The sequence below is a fragment of the Borostomias antarcticus genome (genome assembly GCF_949987555.1).
Source record: "Borostomias antarcticus genome assembly, chromosome: 2".
NCBI lineage: Eukaryota > Metazoa > Chordata > Actinopteri > Stomiiformes > Stomiidae > Borostomias > Borostomias antarcticus.
The window spans coordinates 24,556,596-24,574,072 of NC_140235.1; the positions used below are offsets into that span (position 1 = coordinate 24,556,596).

The 17,477-nt window shown below is 47.3% G+C and overlaps 2 protein-coding genes across 3 annotated transcripts in view; one reads left to right on the top strand and one right to left on the bottom strand.

Annotated features, from left to right (window-relative positions):
* LOC311327198 (melanoma receptor tyrosine-protein kinase) overlaps positions 1–2,186 on the top strand; it is a 42,569-nt gene extending 40,383 nt beyond the window's left edge. Inside the window, exon 27 of the mRNA XM_084460231.1 lies at positions 25–2,186. Within this exon, the coding sequence (XP_084316357.1) occupies positions 25–431 (407 nt within the window). The 3' untranslated portion in view covers positions 432–2,186. The remainder of the gene's footprint in view (positions 1–24) is intronic.
* Positions 2,187–2,368: 182 nt separating this feature from the next.
* Positions 2,369–17,291, bottom strand: rmc1 (regulator of MON1-CCZ1). 2 transcript variants are annotated; one of them, XM_084460243.1, is made up of 19 exons: positions 17,155–17,291; positions 16,456–16,532; positions 16,284–16,368; positions 15,976–16,032; positions 15,663–15,749; positions 7,885–8,025; positions 7,690–7,793; positions 6,961–7,050; positions 6,631–6,845; positions 6,317–6,367; positions 6,069–6,122; positions 5,842–5,970; positions 5,594–5,700; positions 5,212–5,331; positions 4,881–4,958; positions 4,559–4,663; positions 4,333–4,401; positions 2,986–3,211; positions 2,369–2,777 (listed from the first exon to the last, which is right to left on the bottom strand). In XM_084460243.1, the coding sequence occupies exons 1-19, from the start codon at positions 17,251–17,253 to the stop codon at positions 2,698–2,700; spliced, it is 1,974 nt and encodes a 657-aa protein (XP_084316369.1). In that variant the 5' UTR covers positions 17,254–17,291; the 3' UTR covers positions 2,369–2,697. The 2 variants fall into 2 exon arrangements, with proteins under 2 accessions (XP_084316369.1, XP_084316370.1); XM_084460244.1 differs by lacking the exon at positions 6,317–6,367.
* Between the last annotated feature and the right edge of the window lie 186 nt (positions 17,292–17,477).

The window sequence follows — 17,477 nt, forward strand, 5'->3', positions numbered from 1 at the left end:
GTCTCTCCTCCCTGTGCGTTCCAGAGTACATGAACCAGAGTAGTTCTGGCTCCAACAGGCAGTCAGAGGTGATGAACCCCAACTACGAGGAGATTGAATCAGTCTGGGGTATGCCGTGTTCCCCCTCTCCCCTGGAGGAGGAGAGCCAGCTCCAGGACAAGCCCCAGGCCCGTTTAGGGAGGCTACCAGGAAGGTCATCGGTGAGGTCATCGCTAGGGTTACCAGAGGGTCCCGAGTACCTCAACACCGCCCGCAGCTCACTGCCCCGCCCTCTCTCTCTCGCCGTCGGCGACAACCTGGACAACCCCGACTACCAGGAGGACTTCCTGTGCACGTCTACACCCACAGGAAGCGGGAGTAATTTCCTGCCCGCGGCGGAGAACTTGGAGTACCTGGGTTTGAGCGCTGCGCTGCACGCCCCCGTGCGCTAAGGGGTCTCCCTCGGGGCTCGGCAGGGGCAGGGGCCAGAGTACCTACCGTTTCAAAGAGGGTACAGGAAGAGGGAGGAACAGGTGCTTGTAGCTCCTCCTGGTGCCCCTGAGGAGAGAGAGGTGCTGTGTGTGTTCTCGCTCCTGTGAGGAGGTGAGACAATGGACAGAAGGAGGTGAAACTGCGGTTATCAGAGTCAAACTGAGTCCCGGATCTCGATCTGAGGATCCGGAAAGACGCTCCCGCTCCGTGCTCAGTTCCAGACCACAAATACACAAACACCAGGACTTTTGGAATGACTTTCACCGTCACCAGGATGAGCCAAAGCCAAGACACAGACATGACAGTTATGTCACGCTTTAATACTAATCTTTAATTGTTGTCCGTTGAGCCCACATAGAGGATGTGGAACTGTGGTCATTTTAATGTGAATTTGTTTATATTTGTTTGTTGCTACGCCTGTGACACCATAAAATGTGAATGAGAAAGAGATAGACACTGAAACACACGCAGACAACTGAGGATGGAGCCCTGATGCACGGTCCTCTTCATACTGATCTTTTGATGGAATGTTCATATTCAAGACAGTAATATCATACCACAGTTTACAGTGTAGTTTACTCGGACCAAGAAGTTGTTGCCCTAGTGAGTGAAACTTCCATTGAAAGGGTCTAGTGTATAGTGACATGTTCTGTTGTTCTATTGTGTTGTAGACACAACATTGTGTCCTTTGGTACTCTGGACAGGTTTAGTATTTCTAGTATTATCGGTATTGATTAGGGGTGGTTATTAATTAAAACAGGCTACATTCACTTCAGCAACTTCACTGGGTCATGGTTCAAGTATAATACATAAAGTAAATGATTTACTGTACACCAAATAATGCATTGATAATGGATAATTTAATGACTTTTAAGCATTGATGAATGCCCCATAATGGACACCAGGCAGTGAATCATCAGTATTTATTTTATACTTTTTTTCTTTTTATAGTATTGAAGAATGAAAGAGGGTGTAATTGTATAGTTTTAACTGTGGTTAAGAAGAGGTTGAAAATACATACATTTTAATATTTTACGGTAATACACACGAGGGGAATCACTGGTACAATACTTTAATATCCTGAAGAGATGTTTCGCTTTTACACACCATTATGGTGCATAATACATTGCAATATAATTGAAAACGACCATTGTAAATGTTTCTGGGCTTTACTGTGATTTTTTTTTCTACCACATTTGAACCTAATTTTCAGTTAAACTTTGACTCTTTCTGAGTTGCTGTGTTTGTATAGACAGGTCAAGCCAGAGCATGGTAGTACAATATTCAATACCTTTTCATGTGCACTAGTAGTTTACAGTATACAGTAGCAGCTACTTAACTTCTTAATTGTTCTATCTGTTTAGATAGATAGATAGATAGATAGATAGATATAGTGTGACAAACTGTTTTTTCAGTAGGATTTGATGGGAAAGAAGACACATGCACCCAGAAACCCCGTTGATCGTCTCAGAAAAACTCTTGGTCCAACCTTGAAATGTGACAGAGATGGTTGCTCTGTGACCAGTTATAGTACCCCTCAATAGTTTGTCTATAGTGTAGAATATTAATACTCTGTTACCTGTGGTACCAGTTAAGTCTTCCAGCTCCTGTGTGTGTGTGTGTATACCTGCTAGTATTCTCCTGAAACACTGTGCACTTCTTTACTGATGAGACATTCCACTGTAATGTTGCATGTGAAGAGACACTGTAGAATAAAGACCATGGATGTAACACGCCTGGAAATGTTCAGTCAGACCAGCCGGGTTTATCCCATATATGTATACGCGACATACATGATCCATAAACACTCTGTCCGCAGTTTACATGATAGGTAATCTGAATTGCAGTGGTCGTCAGTACAAATAAACATAATTCACACTTTACATTCAAAGGCAGTCCAACACACACATACACGCGCACACACAAACTGTTAAATGTATGGGTCTGTCCTACAGATTCACACATTTGGTCAAGTGGACCAACATATAACCATCCCGTGTCTTAAACATATTTCATTAACAATTTAGTGTTATTTACAAATGGCCTCGAACATCATGTTGTACAAGACCTATTATTACTATGACATTGTTAGAACTGTTATGTACAATAAGTAAAAACTGATCAGCATACTTCATTATTCAATAGGGATATTCTCTTGATAACATATATACATAGGAGACAGATGATACATGCAGTCTCAGATCCATGTGTCACGCGTTTGTGATCTCAGACGACGGCTGGTTTCATCAGCGCCTGCTCCCCGAACGTCTGTTTAAAAAAGGTCACATGCTCCTCACAGTGCTCCCCTGCAGACCAATCACAACACAGGTAATGGGTCAGTCAGCCAATCAGAGCAAGAAAAGTGACCACAGTACTCCAATGTGTTTGCAGTAAGAGAGAGGGTATCTAGGCCCTGTATGTGGCCGCTCTAGCTTGGATAAAGTCGGGGCAGCATTTCTAGAAGTTTATCTAGAAGAATCTAGGTGCTGTATTGTGTGTGTCCTGTCCTCTTACCTGGGTTGAATTGCGGGTTGCCCCTGAGGCGCTGGTTCCTCTGTTCGAAGAACCTGAAGATGGTGTAGAAGAGCATCTGGTCGTCCGTCTGCCTCGCCGCGTCCAGGAACTTCCTGGCTGAGATGTTGTCGTGGCCGCCGACGCTGCGGATGAATCTGAGCGCGCCCAGAACCTGCTGCTTGGACAGGAGCACCTCCACGATCTCGTCGTTGGCCGTCGACAGACGCTGGAGAAACACAGACACGCAGGGGGGACGATGTTGTAGATCAAACACACAGATAGAGAAATTAGATATACAGTAGGACCCCACTCATCCGAACTTCAGAGATCCGAACCTCCCGGTCTACCGGACAGCCTTAAAAAACTCTTTTTTTTTTTAGCCTGCTATCTGGTTACTGGTGGGATTTTCATTACAGTACTGTAGGCCTACTTGCATTTAAATCTGTCATAATAAACACGTACTGTATCCTACTGTGAATAAAAACAGAACTGTATGTAGATCTACATGTTGCCTGTAGGCTGTAGTCTACTGTCACGTTTAATTTCTTTGTTACTTTAATGTCGAGCGCAAAACGCAAACAAGTCTGCTGCGCGAGAGCTGCATTCCTTGGTATCCAGAAAGCGTGTCAACAACCTGAAGCAGAGGAGTATCGAGTCATTTTTCGTTCCCAGTTAATGGACTTCAGGAACACAGACGTGTTGTAAGCATGTAGATTAGCCTACTAGGCCTACTGTATTGGTTAAATAATAGCCTACAGCCTAGGCCACGTTAGCCTACATCGGTTGTTTAGGCTGCAATAGCTTAAGACACGACAACTTGTCTGTCATTTCATTTATTTATTTATCATCATTTGCTCTAATTGTTCTAATGTTGGGTTGTTTTTAGGCTATACCATTTTGTTCCGCGAATACAGTAGCCTATCGATGCAGCGTAGGCCTCATTTGAGAATAAAGTACTGTATTTGATCAAAGCATGCACTCAAGTGGAAATTCGTTTATTTTATTCTAGGCTACTGTAGGCCTATTATAGGCTAGGCTGTATGAGTTTAGTTGGCTATTTGATTGCAATTTTGATGCATTTTCACAAGTAATTAAGGGTATTTATCGGTCTATTATGAGTCTATATGAAACAAGTATACCACTTATTGAATTTGGTGCATTTTAACATGTTTCAGTCATCCGGACATTTCAGAGATACGAACGACCTTCGGTCCCGTTGGGTTCGGATAAGTGGGGTCCTACTGTAGTATGTAGTTATATAGATCAGTTTGTGTGTGTGTGTGTGTGTGTGTGTGTGTGTGTGTGTGTGTGTGTGTGTGTGTGTGTGTGTGTGTGTGTGTCGCCTACCTTTAACATATCCAGGGACAGTTGGTGTGCAGGTGGGTAGGTGCTTTCGAGAGACAAGAGCAGGCAGGCCTGGGAAGAGAGAGAGAGAGAGAGAGAGAGAGAGAGAGAGAGAGAGAGACAGTGAGTCACGGTTTAAAGCCAAACTCTATTAAGACTACTCTGTAGTCTGAATCTGTTTGGGTACTGGTTTGAATCTGGTTCGGGTCCAGTTTGGTTGAATCCTCACCAGGGGTTTGGAGTCGCTGAGGACGTGGTACTGAAGGAACTGGTGCAGCATGTAGAAGAGGTTGTGCTGGACCAGAGTCTTGATGACCAGTTCATAGAGGTAGTGCTGCAGAGGAGTGAAGAGAGAGGGATGAGGAGAGAGAGAGGGATGAGAAGAAGAGAGAGGGGTGGAGAAAGGAGGGATAGGTAGGAGAGTGGGGGGGGGGGGGGGTTGGGAGAGAGGATGAGAGACATGTCTGGGTAAGTATCAATGTGCAGGACAACTATCATCCGTCTGAATTCAGGTAGCGCTGAATGTAATGTGACAGCGTCAGCTGGAGTACCTGCACAGTGATCTGGAACTGGTTGAGTGATCGTATGTACTCCATCAGAACAGCAATGATGAACTTATGAGACACTCCCTGTAGGAGACACACAAAAAACATCTTACACACTTCTTCACAGTTGTGTGTGTGTGTGTGTGAGGTGTGAGGGAGAGAAAGAGGGAGAGAGAGAGAGAGTGAGAGAGAGAGACAGTGTATGTGTGTGTGTGTGAGAGAGAGAGAGAGAGAGAGAGTGAGAGAGAGTGATGGAGAGAGAGTGAGAGAGAGTGAGAGAGAGTGAGAGAGAGAGAGAGAGAGAGACAGTGTAGGTGTGTGTGTGTGTTCTTGTCACCTTTCTCTCGTTGAAGGAGGAGAGGACGTGTGTGTACATGTCTGATTGGTCGATGACCGCCTGGGTACGAACGGGGCGTTTGTGAGCAGCGCTGCCGCGACTTGGACCGGACTCCATCGCCTGGACACAAACAAACACACAAACAAACGCACAAACAACCACGTTACTCTGACTGGCTTATAAGAATGTCCACATGGTAACTGGCGTAGCCAGTACATCTGCCCATAACTAGTCACCAAAGTGTTAGTAGGTTAGCTAGGTTGGGGAGGTTACCTAGGTTAGCCAGGTATGAATCACCATACTGTAGCTAGGTTAACTACAGTAGGTTAGCTGGGTTAGTAAGGGTAGGTTAACTATGTTAGCTAATGTAGGTAGGACTCACCACAGTGTATGTCTGCTCTGCCTCCAGGTACTCCTTGTACACCTGGTTGAGCTTGTCAAAGACAGTGGCCACTACTGGTAGACTGCCCTTATCTCCCACTAGCAGCACTGCAACACAGCACACAGGGTTATCAACACAGCTGATGTCTCCTCCAAACTCATCAGACATTAGCTCGTCTATCAACCAGAGAGACAGACAAGCAGGCAAGCAGGCAGACCTACAGACAGACAGACCGACAAAAGTCTTACTTTGAGAGCACACAGACAGGATGACCATCTTGCAGTCTCGTCTTCGGAGCAGGAAGTCCATGAGCTTGCCCTTGTCCTGCAGGAGATTGACGGCTGGAGGAAGCTTCACCTGCAGGTACCACAAGTAGCCTGGGGGGGGGTATGACATGGGAGGTTTCTATTTACTGTAGAAGGAGTTTGGATGACCACACCTGGATGGGAGTCTGTACGCGGACTGGTGCTCTCACCTTCGCTGGCGCTGATGATGATGTCAGGCTGGAACACACTCCAGGAGGAGGAGTCTGCAGGTCAGGGGTCAAGGCAGGGATCAGCAGAATTTCTAGAGCGGGAGTTTAACCAGGAGTTCTAGAACATGTCGGGAGTTCTAAAACAGAACGTTCACCAATAATTCTAGCACATTTCAGGAGTTCTCAGACACAACATCTGCCAGGAGTCAACCAGTCTAGAAGCCACTTCAGCTTCTGTGGAAGGATACAGAGTTCACATGGTACAGGGGGTGGACACTGGGTGGGCACAGCAGCAGGTCCTGGAGGGAGGGAGGGAGGGAGGGAGGGAGGGAGGGAGGGAGGGAGGGAGGGAGGGAGGGAGGGAGGGAGGGAGGGAGGGAGGGAGGGAGGGAGGGAGGGAGGGAGACACACACCGACACACAGGGGGACAGAGAAAAACAGAGACGAGAGAGATCAATGAAGTTAGATGCTGCAACAAGTGTGTACTGCAGGTGTGTTCACGGGTGTGTGCGTGTGTGTGTGTGTGTGTGTGTGTGTGTGTGTGTGTGTGTGTGTGTCCCACCTGTGAGAGGTATCCTGTATGGGTGAATGGACCTGGCGGGCAGGACAGGCTGGTGGAGGTTGACAGCACAGTCCTGCTCCTTCAGCTTGATGTCGAAGACGCTGGAGGTCTGAGAGCTCTGGTGATGGACCACCACCAGGTTATCCACCACGTTCAGGGCAAACTTCCCTGTGGTGTTCAGCTTCAACACATTGGTCTTCTTACAGGTTCCCTCCCTGAGACAACCACAAGACATGGAGTGAGGAGCTGTTTGTGTGTGTGTGTGTGTGTGTGTGTGTGTGTGTGTGTGTGTGTGTGTGTGTGTGTGTGTGTGTGTGTGTGTGTGTGTACCTGGGCAGGTTGTAGAGGACCACCTCAGCACTGGGACTGTTGGCTGTTCTGGAGTGGTGCTTCAGGTACATGACATACAGCTGGCCGTAACTGGGGGACATGGGGTTGAGGAGAAGGGGATGAGGGACGAGAGAGAGAGAGAGAGAGAGAGAGAGAGAGAGAGCACAACCAAACAATACACACCTACTACAGTATACAGTAGTCTCAATGCAAGACCCATGAGAGTTCTTTCACTGATACACTACGTAAGCTACGCTAACTACGTTAGTGCATGCTACAGATCTCTCTATGGGTCTGGGACACTTCATGCAAAAATCTGGTGTTCAAATCCTGGCAATTTATTGTCAGCGCCGGAATCCTGGTAACACCAATCAGTAAGGACTTTTGCGATCAGGCGCTCCCACCCATTGATATGCCCCGCCCATTTAACCTGGGCTAGTGTCTCTCATTTGCTGCTATGACCTGTCACTCTTTCAATTTTGAACCGTCGATACGCCCTCAGAACACCAGCTTGGGCGGCAAAGTGGCACAGACTCTATTATGTAGTTTTACGGAGCACAGAGATTCAACTAAATATCTGAGTCTGGAGGAAATAACTGTAAGTAACTGAAAACAGGTGAAAGGTGTTGACGGTAGAAGAAAGGCAAAGCACACACACACACATACACACACACACACGCACACACGCAGAGACACACGCACAAGCAGACACACACACGACGCACTTACATGGTGGCCACAGCGATGTCTCTTTCCGATAGGCTGAGCTTGGCTGGCTTGGGGACCACCGGCAGCTCAATCTCAAACTTGGACATCTTAGACATGGTCCCACTCTGGAGAAGAGGCAAAAAACACAGGTAAACAACAACAACAACAACAACAACAACAAATCTTGGCGGTTCCGAGGCGGCGGCGGCGCCGTACCTTGAAGGCGAAGGGCTGTATGACGTTGCCCTGCACGGTGGTGGACAGCAGGAGGACGGCGGTCTCAGGACAGTAGACGTACCAGTTCACGTTAATGCTCTGGCTCTTCAGCTGCTTCACACTGCGCTTCTCCGGGAGAACCTGGGGGTGGGGGGGTGGAGAAAGAGTGAGAGAGAAACCCAAACAGAGAAGGGCAAACAGAGAGACCGAGGGAGAGAGAGTCAGGCAAGCAGAGAGAGATAGAGAGAGCTAAATGTAATCCACTCCCAGGTATAGGTGGTGGCCTTATCATACAGCACAGTCCTCCCTACAGATTGTGACGCTCCCATTGTTCAGCCACTCACTGTGAGACCTGGCCATGGTGTGTGTGTGTGTGTGTGTGTGTGTGTGTGTGAGTGCGCGCTGTGACGGTTTGACTATTTTTATAATGTGGTTGCCAGTCAGGCTAAACCTGACAATGAAAGATTTAAGGTTCTTTTTTTTATCCCCTATGGTCAGTCAACCTCACAAAGGGTGCATGTATCAGCTCTTTTATATTATATTTGTATATTTTATAGTATATTGACCTCTCATGAACCCTCATACAGGTACCAATGTTTCCGTTCTTAATATTAAATTATATTTTTCTCATAACCATTATACACACATTTAAATAATACACCGTACCAATGCGTTGCATTCAATAGGGCAAATAAGGCACATGCACACGTAATATACGGAGCAAAATCAAAATATATTCAACCAAAGCATGCAATTAAACAAAACAAATTGCAGTTCATTCGCATAGGCCGTCACCATAAATCAATCACAAATCGAAAATATATCGCACCAATCAGTCAGATCCAGCTACATCAGTCCAATTCCGACAGCGCAAAACCTCACAAAAATTAAGAGTCCTTGGCTCAGTTCAGTCTTTGGATCTGTAGGCTACAACTTAAATCTCGACCAGCACAAAACAAAATAACAATTCCACTCACGACACCGTCACTGTCACCCCGTAAGTTTCATCAGTAGGCTACAGTGAATAATCGCTAGTTTGTAAATCCCGCAGCTGAATGCTATTCCTTGGGTGGTTATTATCAATGAAACAATTCGAACAAAGGACGGTCTAGCCACTTCGTTGTTTTGTCGCGCGCTACTAGGGAATAAGGGAAGAGCCTCTAAATAAACCACTGGAATTGGTTGAGTGGATTTGGTGACAGCTGATTGGTGGAAGAAAGTGTGTGATGGTTTGGGAGTCAACTACATCGGGTAGGGCGGTGACCGAGACGGAATCGTCACACTCCCCCCCCTTTGAAGAAAGCCAGACGGCAGGGAGGCGTTACTTCACTCAAAACCAAGGAAATCTTCATCGTCGCTCTCCTCTGCAAAAATGTCCAGGATCCTCTGGCGGTCCGAGCGGCACTGGTCCTCCATCCCCTCAGCCGTAGAGTTGAAACCCAGAAACTCCTCATCCCCACTCTCTTCAGCAAAAATGTCGAGGACACGCTGTTGGTCTGAACGACTTTGTTGTTCCTCCATTTCCTTGGCAGAGGGATAGCAGGGCTTGAGACGGGTGACATTCACCACTCTGACATCCTCTCCAGTGTCTTCCAATGCAATCTGATAGGTAAGGGCACCCACTCTCTGTATGACACGGTAAGGTCCCTTCCATCGCGGGGCTATTTTCGCAGAGAAGGACTTTTCAGCTTTGGAGTACGGGTGGGTGCGCATCCAGACTCGGTCTTGATCCTTATACTCCACTTCCCTCCGATGTTTGTCATAGTTTTTCTTCTGTTTCTGTCTAGCGTTCTTGAGCTTGCTGGTGACAAAGTCTTTTAGCTCACACAGCTGGGCAACCTTTCCAAATGCTGGGGCGTCAGGAGTGCACTCTCGGGGCAGCAACAGAACCTCCAAGGGTCCCCTGAGAGGCCGGTTGAGGTTCACCTCAGCAGGTGTCACTCCGGTGGATTCGTGGACAGCAGAGTTCAATGCAAACCGGAATTCGGGTAGGTATTTATCCCAGTGCTTATGGTTGTCATCAACATAGGAGGCAATCATGGTTCTTAAATTCCGGTTGATCCTTTCTGTTAGGTTTGTCTGCGGGTGATAAGCGGTCGTCCTCTTCGGACCCACGTTCCACTGCTTGCAGACACTTTCAAAGACAGAGGAAACAAACTGTGAGCCCTGGTCTGAAAGGATGAAGTTTGGTACTCCCCAGCGGGTTAGGATTTCTTCTGTAAGTACCTTGGACACAGTCTCAGCAGTTGCACGTCGTAGTGGGAAAAGCTCCACCCATCGTGAGTAGTAATCTACAAATACCAAGAGGTAGACATTTCCCTTGGAGCTTCTAGGGAAAGGGCCCATCAGGTCAACCCCCAACATCTCCCAAGGGCTATGGACGACAGTCTGTTGGAGTATTCCAGCAGGTTTCCGGCATTCCGGCTTGTGTTGTTGGCATATCTGACAGCATTGGACATAATGTTTGACATCTAAGCTTAGGTTTGGCCAATAAACCAAGGCTTGCAATCTTTTATAGGTTTTGAACCTCCCCAGATGGCCAGCCAAGGGGTCCTCATGGAAGAGCTGCAGCAGTTGGGTTCGTAGCGGTGATGGTATATATACCTGGTACAGCGTCTTATGAGGCAGCTGCACCACTCGGTATACCTTGTCCTCCAAGATGGTATATTTGGTAGCCGAGTTCTCCACAACTTCACCCTGATCCACAACAGACTGGTACAATTTCCGTACGTCTGGGTCTGCTTGTTGAGCCTTCCAGAGGGCTTCGTCTGAGATCTGCAGGTCTTTCACCAGATCCAGCTTGAAGGACAGGACAGAGGCACAGGTGGGCAAGGGAGGACTATGTCCATCAGCTGGGGCTCTGGACAGCGCATCAGGCACCGTATTGTACTTTCCCTTCCTGTACTCCACTGAAAAAATGAACTCCTGGAGACGTAAGGCCCACCTGATGAGACGGGTGCTGGGTTTCTGGGTCTTGAAAACCCACACCAAAGAGGAGTGGTCCGTCACAACAGAGAACAGCCTTCCTTCCAGGTAGTATCTCCATTTTTCCAACGCCCAGACGACTGCCAGACACTCCTGCTCGGTGGTGGAATAGTTCCTTTCAGCGGTGTTCAGACTGCGACTGGCGTATGCTAGAACCTCTTCGGTCCCAAGTCCCGTCTGCTGAACCAGAACTGCACCAAGGCCAACCTCGCTGGCGTCGGTGTAGACAATGAAGGGCAGGTTAAAGTTTGGATGTCCCAGTATGGGCGGGGACACAAGGCAGCGTTTCAGGGTCTCAAAGGCATCCTGGCACTTCGGCGTCCAGATAAACTTGGCTCCCTTGCGCTTCATTGCATTCAGGGGCTCTGCCAGCTGGGAGAAGTTAGGCACGAACCTGTGGTACCACCCTGACATTCCTAGAAACCTCTGGACTTCCTTGAGGTTCCTCGGGACAGGGAAATCCTGTACAGCTCGTGTCTTCTCTGTATCCACCTGAACACCAACTGCAGAGACGACATGGCCCAGGAAGTTAAGGGAAGATCGGAAGAAATGACTCTTTTGCATATTGACTGTCAGTTTGGCATTCCTCAGAGCATTGAAAACAGCTTGAATGTCGTAGGAGTGTTGTTGCCAGGTCGGGGAGTAAATTATGATGTCATCAAGATATACAAAGCAGATTCTCCCACGAAGCTTCCCAAGGGTAATTTCCATGAGCCGCTGGAAAGTGGCTGGGGCGTTTTTTAGGCCAAAGGGCATGACTTTAAATTGGAAGAGCCCATGAGCACAGACAAACGCTGTCTTTTTCTGGCTCTCTGGATCCATTCTGACCTGCCAATATCCACGATTCAGGTCAAGGGTGGAAAACACTGCAGCTCCTGCGAGAGACTCCAGGATCTCCTGAACCGTGGGTAAGGGGTAGGCATCAGTGTGCGTGATGGCATTCAGCCTCCGGTAGTCGACACAGAATCTGAGTCCTCCAGTTTTCTTGGGTACCATCACTACAGGTGCAGCCCAAGCAGAGGATGATGGCTCTATGATGTCGTCGGCCAGCATCTCGTCAATGAGCTCCTTCATCACTTTGAGCTTAGGTGGAGAGACTCTGTATGGCTTCTGCTTGAGAGGTATATCCTGTGTGAGGAAGAGCTTGTGGGTCAGGATACTGGTGCGGCCCAGGGCTGAGGTACATACATCTGCATTATCTCGTAGCTGCTGCAGGAAGCATGTTTTTTCCTTTTCTGGGAGCTGAACATCTTTGACAGCCAGGAGGAGTGGATCGGTCCCCTCTTCTAGTGCACCCAGAAGTGTAAGGTCACACGGGGCTGTAGCAGAAAAGAATGCGACAGGTGAGGCTGGTCCCCAGTCATTGATGTTAAGTGAGCTGCGCATGAATGGATGTCTGACCTGTGGATCTTGCAAGAACCAGTAGGTCTGTTCAATGATGTTGATCTGGAGTCCACTAAAGAACAGAAAGTCCAATCCCAGGATAACGGGGAAGGCCAGGGATTGCAAGGACAGCACAACAGAAGGGAAGACCCATGTTCGGTTGTGTATAGTGAAGGTCATGTCTCCCCACCCCAGGGGTTGTCTGGTTCCCCCATCCGCCAGGTATAGTGGGCCCTCTGTCCACGGTTTCAGCTCCTCATTGCTGCCTTTCACCTCTGTCCAGAGTTTTTCATTCAGCAGGGTGTAGGTTGAACCTGTGTCCACAATGGCTGCGCCTTTCCATGGACCGATGATAAGAGGAATCAACAACTGGTGAGGAAGTGAGTTCAAAGAGGCAGAGCTGCAGGATTGAAAGGAAAGTGGTGATTTCCCAGGACACTCAAGAGGCTGGGAGAGTGGATATTGTGGGATTGGAACCCAGTCCAGGTTGTAACCCGGAGGACTTTGAGTATTTGTTGCCTCTGTTGGCCTGATACTGAGGGCACTCTCTAGGTGGGTGTGAACTTTTGCATCTCCAACACACCACCTGAGAAGGGTTAGGGGTTGAGATGGATGTAGCTGGTGAGGCTGAATGTGTAGGCAAAAACGGGGTAGGTTTGAGTTGCTGCTGTTGTTTTGATGCCTTCTTTCTCTGTTCATATTGGAGCTGGTTCTCCCGGTCCTTCTCCAATTGTTGGCCCAGGCGGACCAGAGAGTCAACAGAGGTGACCTGAGTGCTTCTCAGTTGGCTGGCTAGGTGAGGATTAATGTTCTTCAGGATCAACTTGATGACCTCTTTCTCCTCGATGTCAGGCCTCCAGCGTCTACAGAGAGAGCGGTAAGTATAGGCGAAATCACGAATACACTCCTCTTCAGCCTGTACACGAGTCCGTACTCTCTCCGCCAGCTCATCTTGGTAATCCTCTGACAGAAAGGCTGCACGGAACCTCTGCTCGAACTCAGTCCAGGAGGTGGTGTCCAGGCGAGCAACGTCCCACCAGTCTCGGGCTGTGCCATGCAGCACGCTTCTGAGAGTGGCGACCAGCTCCTCATCGGTGAGAGGGTGAAGGGCAAGATAATCTCGACATGTATCCAGGTACAGTAGGGGATCTTGAGTGTCCTCAACTCTTCCAAAAGAAGGGAACTGCAGTTTAATCGGGCTTTTCCCTTTGTATCCGCTTCTTAGATCCATCTTAAGGGGAGAAGTAGAAGGGGAAAGGAGTTCTGGTCCTGAGGCTCCAGCCTGCATGGTTGACTGCAGTCGGTGACGAGGATGAATGGATACAGGCTGCGTGACATCTAGAGGGGCAAGGGGTGTGGTCTGGACCGCGGAAGAAACCTGGGAAGTGGCATGGAGGGTATACTGTCTGACGGATGCCAATTCAGATGACATAGTGTCCAGCTGATGTGTACATTTGGTAATGTCAGATGCCACATTCCGTATGGTGGTTACCAGAGGAACCAATGCCAGGTTTACATCCTCCATAACTTGTGACTGGTGTTGCTGTAGTCTCCAAGAGAGTGTGGAACTGAACTGTGATCGGTTAAACTCCAAATGTTTTTCCAATTGCTTTTCCATGGCTTCCAGTAATTGTTTTTGTCCAAGCTCGTGCATTTTCAAGAGCTTTTGAGTGAGAGCTTCCAGTGCGCCATCCACGGTTTGACTGAGGCGTTGTTGCTCATCAGTCAGTTTATTGAAGTTCTCCAACAATGATTGATGTGTGTTGTGCTCCACATTTACATCCTCCCGGTGGACACTAGGGGGTGCTGTTGCTGCAAAATGCATGTATTCAGTTAGGTCCATCTCCTGGAAGATGTGTGGAGCTAGATTTTGGGCAGTAGCTGGTGCCTCCATCGGCACAGACGGAGTCAGGTCCATATCCACAAGGGTGTTTGATGTTGTGTGTTGAATAGGAGATGGCATTTTTCCTGTCCCTCTTGAACGTGGGCGGGGTACAGGCCGGATTCCTGTCTCATTTAGGGGATCAAAAAGAGTCAACACATCCTGTTCCATTGCTTGTCTCTCCATTTAGATTTTTTTTTAATTTCTTTTCAGGTATACTTGATGGATGGTTGCATCTTTGAATGTGCTCTTATATCAGAACTTTGAGTTCAGAACGGTCTTGGTATAACTGTATTAAAGCTTGATAGGTCCTTTCGTGGTTGCCATTTTTTATGTGACGGTTTGACTATTTTTATAATGTGGTTGCCAGTCAGGCTAAACCTGACAATGAAAGATTTAAGGTTCTTTTTTTTATCCCCTATGGTCAGTCAACCTCACAAAGGGTGCATGTATCAGCTCTTTTATATTATATTTGTATATTTTATAGTATATTGACCTCTCATGAACCCTCATACAGGTACCAATGTTTCCGTTCTTAATATTAAATTATATTTTTCTCATAACCATTATACACACATTTAAATAATACACCGTACCAATGCGTTGCATTCAATAGGGCAAATAAGGCACATGCACACGTAATATACGGAGCAAAATCAAAATATATTCAACCAAAGCATGCAATTAAACAAAACAAATTGCTGTTCATTCGCATAGGCCGTCACCATAAATCAATCACAAATCGAAAATATATCGCACCAATCAGTCAGATCCAGCTACATCAGTCCAATTCCGACAGCGCAAAACCTCACAAAAATTAAGAGTCCTTGGCTCAGTTCAGTCTTTGGATCTGTAGGCTACAACTTAAATCTCGACCAGCACAAAACAAAATAACAATTCCACTCACGACACCGTCACTGTCACCCCGTAAGTTTCATCAGTAGGCTACAGTGAATAATCGCTAGTTTGTAAATCCCGCAGCTGAATGCTATTCCTTGGGTGGTTATTATCAATGAAACAATTCGAACAAAGGACGGTCTAGCCACTTCCTTGTTTTGTCGCGCGCTACTAGGGAATAAGGGAAGAGCCTCTAAATAAACCACTGGAATTGGTTGAGTGGATTTGGTGACAGCTGATTGGTGGAAGAAAGTGTGTGATGGTTTGGGAGTCAACTACATCGGGTAGGGCGGTGACCGAGACGGAATCGTCACAGCGCGTGTGTGTGAGACCTGGCCATTCTGTCTGTGCATTCTGTGTGTGTGAGAGAGACCTTGCCATGCTGTGTGTGTGTGTGTGTGTGTGTGTGTGTGTGTGTGTGTGTGTGTGTGTGTGTGTGTGTGTGTGTGTGTGGTGTGTATGCGTGCCTGCATGTGTGTGTGTGCGTGCATGTGTGTGTGCGTGCATGTGTGTGTGTGTGACCTGGCCATGCTGTGTGTGTGTGTGTGTGTGTGTGTGTGTGCGTGCCTGCATGTGTGTGCGTGCGTGCATGTGTGTGTGTGACCTGGCCATGCTATGTGTGTGAGGGTACCTGGTAGAACTCTATTCCCTGGTCTGTGATGAAGACAATCTCATTCCAGGTGGTCCAACAGAAACCCAGCACGCTGGCATTCTTGGTCTGGTGGGGAGGAAACGATGGTAGCTCAGTCATACAAAAGGACAGACCCATTTAATACAGGGGGACAGACCAGCTGAATCTGGCATGCGGGATTAGGGCTAGAGTGAGACACACAGGAAAAGCTTCTCTCTGGACGACGTGTTGGATACACACAACCAAGATTTAGGACGTGTATTTGGGAAACTCTGAGTAGTCCGTCACTCCCCCCCCCCCTGGCCTGGCCTACCTTGCACTCCTGAGAGAACTCCAGGTGAGGATAGTCTGGGATGAAGTTGATGAAGTCCTGTGGACAAAAACAGAGGTTGTGATCAGATCAGCAGATGACTCCTCTAACGTTTATCTGTTTATAACTGTGATAAAGAAGCAAACAACTCACAGAGGTGAGTAGGGAAATGTATAACCCCATGTGTGATCCACTCCTGCTTTGAAATACTGGTTCTATTTAGGCTCTGTGTGAGGGCTCGGCTATGAGAACACTGTGCTGGTAGAATGTGGCATGGTGGGAGTCTAGGAGATGAGTGAGGGCTTACTCACCACACACTTCAGTGTTCTCTGGACTGCTAGGATCTTGTTCCCGATAGAAAACTTGATACATTTGACCTCCCCTTTGTCGTCCATTCTGTGAAGACAATAATAACATATGGATGGATGAAGATAGTGAGGCCATCGTAAGTCAGTCAGAGACGGGGTTAAGGTTCATTGATACCTGAAGGCAACAGGGCTCTTGTCATCTGGTCCCTTGACCACGACTCCAGTCGCTCCACCTGACCGCACTGCAAACACCTGGAACACAAGACATAAACAAGACATAAACAAGACAAGACTTCTCAAACAGGACAATTCATTCAACATCTCATCGGAGAGCTATATGCTCCTCTACTACAGCACAGGGAGCATATTAAGGGATAATTAGCTAACTTTATATCATCATTTTACAAATCAAACATGCACAAAGGTGCAAATATGCAAAAGATCTTTTAACAGCTAGCATCTGCTAGCTTGTTCTATACCCCAAATGTCAGCCAATAAAAGATGACTCCGACTATAACGAGCTCCATAGATATGTCAAACAACACAGCTAGCTAATAAAGCCAATTGATGGATTACAGCAGTTATAGCTGCAAATTCGTCTTATCTCCTGTAGACAGCTAACTTAGTTAGCAGAACTTGAGAGGTCTTTATCAACATGACATACTTTTTGATGTGACTGACTGTAGGTATTGCAATCTTTAACTACTGTAAATTTGTCACCGATTGTGCCTTTTTGTTGTCCTTACTGCTGTACCACAACAATTACCCCTCGGGGATAAATAAAGTAACGTCTGTCTATGCATCAAACATCATTGCTGGTTTTAACTTTAGCTAGCTGGCTGTCGGAGTACACATGAGCTAGGTAACCGTTTACCTGTTTATTTGCTTCGTCGAAGAACACATTATTGACGCTTGAAGCATTTTCAAACTGCACAGGGTTTTCACACAGTTCCAGGTAGTGTTCGTCGCTCATACTTCAGTTTTAGATGTGACAGGAGCAGTGCAGATTTCTCTAAAAACAAATTCTGTGAACAAGCTACTTCCTGGCTCCTAGTCATGTGACTAGGTTGCCAGGTTTGATGACATTATCCCCCTTTTATGTTTATTATGATGGAATATATGTGTAATGTGCCAAAACAACATCTGCAGATAAACTGGAATTGCATGACAACTCTGTGTGTACATAAGTTTCAGTTT